Source organism: Pungitius pungitius, chromosome 18 (assembly GCF_949316345.1).
Source record: "Pungitius pungitius chromosome 18, fPunPun2.1, whole genome shotgun sequence".
Classification (NCBI taxonomy): Eukaryota; Metazoa; Chordata; class Actinopteri; order Perciformes; family Gasterosteidae; genus Pungitius; species Pungitius pungitius.
The window spans coordinates 15,629,945-15,638,854 of record NC_084917.1 but is presented as its reverse complement, the minus strand read 5'-3'; the positions used below and the strand labels follow the sequence as shown (position 1 = coordinate 15,638,854).

The 8,910-nt window shown below is 42.2% G+C and overlaps 1 protein-coding gene across 1 annotated transcript; it reads right to left on the bottom strand.

Annotated features, from left to right (window-relative positions):
* Positions 1 to 563: 563 nt before the first annotated feature.
* Positions 564 to 8,440, bottom strand: thnsl2 (threonine synthase-like 2). The gene is made up of 9 exons (XM_037485312.2): positions 8,337 to 8,440; positions 5,954 to 6,185; positions 5,467 to 5,661; positions 4,352 to 4,504; positions 4,035 to 4,274; positions 2,617 to 2,765; positions 2,055 to 2,180; positions 1,814 to 1,968; positions 564 to 1,080 (listed from the first exon to the last, which is right to left on the bottom strand). The coding sequence occupies exons 2-9, from the start codon at positions 6,174 to 6,176 to the stop codon at positions 864 to 866; spliced, it is 1,458 nt and encodes a 485-aa protein (XP_037341209.2). The 5' UTR covers positions 6,177 to 6,185; positions 8,337 to 8,440; the 3' UTR covers positions 564 to 863.
* Between the last annotated feature and the right edge of the window lie 470 nt (positions 8,441 to 8,910).

Here is an 8,910-nt window from a genome sequence, read left to right as displayed (position 1 = left end):
GCATCAAGTTGATGAAACTTGTTATTGTCACATTATTTACAGTATAATTAACAGGGTGTACACAATGGTCAAGGCACTTAATTGAATATATTCCATTTGTGTTGCTTCGTTCTCTTGCTCTGCTATATTTTGGAAGGTAAATTAAATGTATTAAATAATAATAACCTTAATGCATTAACAATCTCAATGCAATAATAATATCAATGCTTCATTTAACAAGAATGTCTTTTCTGTCCTGCTCTTTAGAGTATTCATTGCTCATTCTGCTGCGTTCAGTATAGATTTGTATTATTGTGATTTGTATATATTCTTATGGTAATTAAGTGAAATTGAGATAAGACCGGATAATAAAGATGCTCAAATATTTAGAACTTCTGTCATGGCAGGGGATGGAAATAGTAAATACATTTATGGTGTAGTTGCATTCATTATTATTACAACCAGCCGAGGACTCAGCTGTGTTGAAGTATTAAGATCAAGTTAGTAATATAAAAAACTTTTTAAAGGGTATGTTTCAATATTTGCATTAAATAAGGGCTTGCTTTTGAGACAAAAAAAACTTTTAAATTTTTTTATTCAGCATTCATTTAAATCTGTGTGAAGATTGAAAGTTGTGAACAGTTGATTGGTCCATGGTGTATGACATCACTGTAGCAATGCAGAGACAATTTGCACGACCCGAATGACCAAAGTCCTTCAAAACATGGTGCAACAGGCCTTTCGCATCGACATCGTTTACTAGATCCAGATAAGGAAGCACAGTGATCATGATTGACCCCACTCATACAGTTAAATGTCCAATCAGGGTTTGTGAGATGCAACCTCCTTTTACAATGCGATAACATCTTTCTGAATCAGCTGTATTAACACCGTTTGGTTTTCCTGGCTGAACTCACAGAGTGGATTTTCTCTCTCAATATGTCCTCCCAGTCTTTGCACCAGTTTAGGCTGCGCTCCAGGTTCTGGTAACGGGTGGCCAACTTGTCCAACGCCAGCACTGCCTCCGGCAGCTCAAAGGTCAGCCCAGCCCTCTGGACTGTTGCCTGAAACTTGGCTGGAGATGCTGTCGCAATGTAGCACCTGCAAAGAGAGTTTAGTGATCATTTATGAAACTGGAGCAGACTCAAAGTGTTGTTTTGTGAAGTCGTGTTGTCAAAGGTTTTGCTCGCACAGACTCACACACTATATGAAGGCGTGACTGATTCATTCTCTCGTAAAAAAATCATTGTTTTAATAATGGTAGAATTATGCTATGAAACCGGAAATGTGAGACTCCTGAAAGGATGCAGTTAGCAGACTAATAACAGACTTGTGGGCTGCGTGAGCTCGTGTAGCTTTTGACGAAAGTCTAGAAAAATGGGTCAACGCACGCAAGAGGGGTGCAAAAGGCAGCAAGGGGCTCCTGTGTCTGCGTGTCCTTGCGTTTTTCTGAAAACACAGAAACATAAACTAGGCTTAACCCCTAACTGCTCAGTAGGGGTCTTAATGGCAGCACTCTGCTCCCACTGTGTGGGATGGGTTCAATGCAGAGAAAAATGTCCCCAGGGGAATTGCTAAATGGAATTTTTATTTATGCAATGATTAGTTTTGTTCAAAATGCCTTTTTTCTTATGGTGGTCCTTTGTTCTTGTTTAGTTTTTTCTTTCGGTGTAATAATACAATAATAATGCATTTGAGTTGTAACACACTTTTCATTCAAAATAATCTCAGAGTGTATGCCTCCCTTGAGGCTCCTGAATTTACCTCATGTCTCACTGTGACCTCAGACGTGTTTTGTGTGTGTGGCTAAGTAAATGAATAGAGTTTGCTGGACCTGTTGAGCCCGGGGCTGAGAGGACAGTGGTAGTGATGCCATACAGCTACAGCTGTGTGAGGACACAGGACATACTGGTTTTCCTCCCAGCATCTCCTCATGGTCTCCAGGATCCCCTCATCAGTCACTGTTCCAGTTGATAAAACTTGTGACAACTACAAGTAAAACATACAGTCCTTGTGTTAGGGGGCAGACGAACGGGTGGTCTCACGCCTGCATGTGTACAGTGAAGGAGTCCTACAAGCCTGCGTTGGTTTTCCGGCAGAGAGTATCTGTGTGATTGTTGAAACTCCTTCATCATGTTTCTCACTGTAGCTCCATCTCTGGCCAGCAGCAGCCAGAACAGTCGCTCCATGTTGTAAGGGTCCTACAGACCAAAACACACACGTTGTGACACAGCCTCCTGGATGACCAGACAAGTCAATACAAATGATGCTTTACACACTCGATGGGCGTTCAAATCAATACCTCTTGAGTGTAAGCTGTGTATGAATATCATCAACGCTAGTCTCCCCTACTGTCCCACCAGTGGACAAAAACGTCTCATCCAAGAAATATATCAATCCTTTGTACTGACTGCCCCATCTCTCTGATCAGAGGTTTGTCCCTTTCCTTCCCAGTCATTCCATGAGATTTACTCGGGTCTATTTAAACAACCATTTCATTTCAAATGACTTCATAGGCAGAATGCATGAGCATGTTTCCCTTTGGGGCTGAACAGAAAGCAAATAACTGAAGAAAGGAATGTGGATGAGTGTCATAGGTGAGAGCAGTCATGACTACAGGCTGTGTCATTGTGTTACCTGGATGTCAATGGCAGGGGCCAAAGTTTGTGTGACATTAGATGCCATGGAAAAGTCCCCAACAGTCACCGTCCTGTGCACTATGTCATTAGAGTTCACCATGGCAACCAGCTTCAGAGGCAATCCCATCTGCTTTACAATGTAGCCAGCTTAGACACAGGGAGACATGCCGACAGACAGACAGGCAGACAGACATGCAGACAGACAGGCAGGCAGGCAGGCAGAAAAAAAGGCAGGCAGACAGACATGTAGACAGACAGACAGGCAGACATGCAGACAGACAAGCAGGCAGGCAGACAGACAGACATGCAGACAGACAGACAAGACAGGCAGGCAGGCAGAAAAACAGACAGACAGGCAGACATGCAGACAGACAGACATGCAGACAGACAGATAGGCAGGCAGACAGACAGACATGCAGACAGACAGACATGCAGACAGACAGATAGGCAGGCAGACAAGCAGGCAGACACGCAGGCAGACAGACAAGCAGGCAGACAAACAAGCAGACAAACAAGCAGACAAACAGGCAGGCAGACAGACAGACAGACATGCAGACAGACAGGTAGGCAGACAGACATGCAGACATGCAGACATGCAGACATGCAGACAGACAGACAGACAGACAGACAGACAGACAGACAGGCAGGCAGACAGACAGACATGCAGACAGACAGGCAGGCAGGCAGACAGACAGATACAACTTTTGTTAGGGGATAGCATGATGGGATCATTTGGAAAAAGGAAGCTTTTGCTCCCAGTGGGATTAATGACTGTTTTTAAGTTGAACAGATCAAAGATAAGTCAGAAGTCCTTGGTTGTAAAAATGAGTAAATTACTGAAAGAATGCTGAAACAGTCAGTTGGTTCCCAGTTGCTGACTGCTAGCTAATACGTGATGTTGTCTGGATATATAAATCCATGGTTAAAGGTGTTGGTTGATAAGTAACAGTGAAGTCACTTACAAAAACCCTTGTGTGTACCAGAGAGCACTGGAAACAGCTATCATAACCAAGCCTAAGTGAAAGTGTTTTATGATAGATTTAGGTCTTATAGCCGTGGAAATACATATCTATTAAACAATTTATTATTATTATCTATTAATGAATGGAGACTTGTTCCTGTCAGTTTAGATTAATCTGTGACTGTAAATAATAAACCTCCTGCAGCAGAAGTCACCGCTCTTTAGCTGTTGGTTCTTAAGATTCACAGCCAAAGACCGCAGTGTCATGTATTGCTTCCTCGTCCCTAACTGTTCTTTTACCTTGTTTTACTTATTCATTGCATTTCCATAGAGTTTTTAGTGCATGATTGTGACATCTACCTTTCAAACCTGGATATTCAAGGCTGAGTATCAATGATTTAAAAGATGGACATTTGAGGGAAATAAACATTCAATTCAAATAGATTTCAACCTACCAGCAATGTTTCCGGCCCCTCCAGTGGGCACCACCACCTCCAGCTCAGGCAGGCCTCCGTCAGCCTGTGTGTGCTCAATACCACTGAGCTCTAGGTAAGCGTAGATGAAGTGGGCGAGCTGGACCATGACTCTAGACCAGTTGACTGAGTTGAGGCTCATGAGACTTTGAGAACTGACCAGCTCCTGGTCTGCAAAGAGACGGCGCAGAGGCCGATCGATGTCATCTGAGCTGCCGTCGGCTCCAGAGAGAAAAACACACGTCATTTGATGGTGATAGATTGTGTGAAAGCAGCTGTTGGTCCTTCTTTGGATTTACCAGCAAACACATGGACATTATCCTCCAGGCAGGTGATCATGTGTTTCTCTTGGACTGGTGTGATGCGTCCTCGGGGGTAAACAACCACCAAGTCCAACCCCTTGAGACCTTTCGCACTCTGGATTGCTGAGCCACCTGTGTCTCCTGATGTACCTGGAGAGCACAGCCACATGCTGACGGATTACCATTCATTCCATTTATCATCTCTTCTGTGGTCCATAGCATCGTCTTTGGGAACCCATTCATGCCTGTTAATTCCATCATTGCTTTTGTACCTTACTCTGATTAACATTAACATTTTCACACTCAACAATCAACTATAACAGCCTTGTAGTTTGACAAACTCCTTGCTCCCATGTAGGAGGGAAGAGGATTGCTTCCCGTTTCTTACTGACAGTCAACTTACAGTCTTTGATGGCTGGTTCTCGGAAGGAATGAACAAACAATGGAATTGGTCTCTTAATTGGGAGGACTAGTTAAAGGTGGGACACACAGCCCATCTGACCAAATCCACATTTTTGTTCAGCTGATATAATCTAAGCAAATGAATATAAATATGAGTCTGTGTGATCAGCGATATCATTATTTAATAGAACAATCACACATATGTGGACAGATCTAACATAAGCACGCTTCATGAAATAGAAGGGTTGACCCTTTGCAGGTGGAGTAATAACACGTTGCTCCACAAGCCGATCACGTGGTGCATAGATGACACCAGTGGAAACACTGCAGAGAGAGCGACAACCTATTAAGAACTCCATCACTTACCCCATCCACGTGTGTAACTCCATCACTCAATCCATCCATGTGTGTAACTCCATCACTCAATCCATCCACGGGTTTAACTCCGTCACTCAACCCATCCAAGAGTGTAACTACGTCACTCAATCCATCCACGGGTTTAACTACGTCACTCAACCCATCCAAGAGTGTAACTACGTCACTCAACCCATCCACGGGTGTAACTCCGTAATTCACTCCATCCAGTGGAGTAACTTCATCACTCACTCCATCCCTCCATCTGCACTAGTCCGCTCATATGAAGTCCTCATGTCGATTTTGCCTTTGTTTTTTTTACCGCTGTTGCTGTTTTTATTGCGGTTAAGTCTTACCTACAAGAACAATAGCTGTGCGATTCTGTTTCTGGAGGAAATAGTTGAGGAAGCGCACTGTGCAGGTCATGGCCAGGTCCTTAAAGGCCAACGTCTCTCCATGGAAGAGCTCCAGGATTGACAGACCGTCCTTCAGTCGGGCAATTCTCAGCACCTCAGGTACAGAGAAACCAGTCAAGGCTTCGGCCACAAGGACTGGGACGGGGAGAAAGAAAGATAATCACTTAACATTTACATATACTTAAGCTATTTGAGTCACATTGAAAAGAGTTTCTTCTTGCCTTATGCCTAGAAGTTACCTTTGTAGGTATACACTAACTGTCAAGGTGGGGGTTCATGTCCTGTTTTCTAATAAAGCCGTTTTTTTGTGTAAAAACCTAGGGGTCTGCGTTTGGGTCCTACTTCCACCACTCACACTACACACCTACACTAACCATGACTAGTTTTTAGACCAGTATATACAGTGTGTAATATTACTCCAGCTCACCCTCCAGGTCCAGTCGGGGGATAAGGTGAGTGGGGATGAATAGTGAGGCAACCTCCACCACCAGTTGTGTGTAGGTCAGCCCCGTCCAGCTCCTCAAGGTGTTCGGGCTCAGCACAGGGACCTCCTCAGGCATGAACATTCCACCGTCGGGAGCGAATCCCGAAAACAGAACTTCACAGAAGTCCCGTCCATGGACGCCGCCCCGAGTACTGCAGTACTGCATCAGACACACCTGGGGATGGATACGTGATCGGAGATAAACACATGCTGAACAACGCAGAATAACAGCACCAGAGTATCTGAAGTACAAAGCAGGCTTCACTTCGCTCTACTGACTCTCTCTAAGAAGATGTTATACACTCCCCAAGAAAAACAGTCCATCAACAGGGCATCGCTGCCACCTCTCTGAAGGGCGAGGACCCCCTGCTTCTGACGCTGGGTTGGTAACTGCATTCACAGTTATCTTGGGGCCACAAACACTGTCACATGACAACTTCGTTGTCTCTGGTCCTTGTTCTTCCCTTTCCCCCACAGTTAGTTCATGTTGGAGAGTTGTATGCGTACAGACTTTAAAACCTTGGGCAAATCTGTGATCTGTGATTAAATTTGAAAAAATGTATTTTGAAAGATTTAACATATTAATTTGGATATAATGTAATGACACGATGCATATTCCAATAAAGTTGTGTTTCACCCAACATAATCATCCTCCATAATCAATACCTTATATTGTACTTTCTAGGCAACTGAGTTTCAGAGGTAAATTATTACGGCCCACCGATGGTTTAGCTTTTTTTGCCTTAGAGTCCTAATTAGAACACATTTCACATTACTTTGATTTGTTAGCAGTTACAACAAAAGTACATTTCTGGAGAAAACTACACAATTGTATAAAAAGTAGTTAGAGCCAATGTCAAAACATTGATTTACTAGGATTATTTGCATTGTGGTCCCTTGTGGCATCTTCAGCTGAGTCAGGTATTGTAGACTCCTTATCAGACAGCAATGACCACGTTACTTAATCACAATTCAAAACAGTAGATGGTCCTTTCACCCTCCTAAAATGTCATTTTACTGGAGCTTGACCTCATAGTAGCCATAATACACAGAAAGTACATATACACTACAATTATACTACCTCACAGAGCACTTACCGGTCAAATGGATTTATACAAACTCTCCTCTTTGGTTTCTCCTAAAGCAAACACATGTAGACACACCTGCTGCCGGTCTAAGCTGCCAACCTTCTACAACAAGGGGAATGGATCTATTGACTATCTATATCTATATATCTATAGTGGATGATTGTCTCAGGGCAGATAATGGGTGAACCTGAACTTTGGAATCAACCACCCAAGGAAATACTTACTCCTTATAAAGTACACCAACTTCTAGATAACTTGATTGTATCCCTAATTTGTGTAAATGCATTAACCAATCAGGAGAAATGTTAGAATAGATGGATTTACCTATCAGGGTAACGTTGGCGGATAGCACCAGCGATGTGTCGAGACATTGAAGCGTTTCGTCCATAACAATTGACAAAGAAACTGAGGACGTGTAATTACTTAAAATGTATTCTGAAATATCAGACATCAGAAGATCCTGATTATCCCAGAGTGAGCCTTGAGGTGGTGTACTATCATTCCGAAGTGAAATATTATGTTAACGTGGAACATCTCCTTTGAAATCTAATCTGAAAATCAATAGAGGTTTGGTATAGAAGAACAACAACATTTTAATAGGCTTGTATTTTGAAATGCTGCATTAGAATGCCCTGATCATCCCCGGGTGACACTCTGAGGTAGTGTACTATTAATCTGTAGTGAATTGATTTTTTAACTACGGACCATGTCGTTTCAAATATAATCTGATATTCAACAGAGGTTGGCTCATGAATAAGCCATTGGAATGTCATGATACATCTGGTCTGTGTAAAGTTATTCTTTATTAATATAAGTAAATACACAATTGAGACTTATTGAATGAATTTAACATGTTCTATCACGTTCACTGGAACTGTTCTTAATTTGAAGTTAGTTCTTACACGTCACTACTGCCTTTAGTAAATACGTGTGTACTGCATAATAACGTGCGGACTTTTTTTCGAAGTGAAGGCTGGCTTGAGCGGAGTTGGCAGCGTTTGCGTTAGCGGTAATTCCCTCTGCCTTCCTCCCACAGTCCGACACGAAGCTTCGGTTAATTGCACACTTGGTTTGTTTCTATGTCCGCCAGTCCGGGCCGTGGATGTAATGGAGTAATGTTAGAATCAGCAGAACCATTAGAATAATATTCATAGAAACCCCGACCTGTGGGAAACGTTAGCTGCTCGTTTACATTGGGTCTGTATGCTGATTTGAACTATTTATAAAATAGAACTTACAACTGTTTGTTGAAAGTGAATCTTTGGGTGAAGAGCTGGAACTCACGTCCGTCAGATACGATGTGACGGCAGTCTGCAGCTTGGAAAAACACAGTGGTCTATACCGGAACACGCATATACTAGGCATACGGTAACGGACTTCAAAATAAGGGCATTGTCCCATCCAACATGACGACTTCACGAGTCTGTTAATAACTAATAAGAAATAATGCAACAAACTAATATACGACTTAACTACTGCGTTTTAGAAATGCAATTTGAATACTTCCTTATCCTTATCTTAAAGAAGACAAACACTACGAAGACCAACCTGACCAATAAATACAAAAACTTCAAAGTTTCTGAAAGTGCATTGACACATGACATCTCATACATTAGCGGGTTTCCCACTAATTGTAGATAAAAGGAAATGGACAATTGTCAAACTATTTCATAAAACTATTTGAATAATCTTAATAATGTATCGTACCCTATAGTATCCTTCAAAAATGTAATAAAAAAATGTCCATGCTCTGCATTAAATATTTCAATTCCCCATAACTCCCAACGCAAAAGCAATTGTAACATTTTAAAA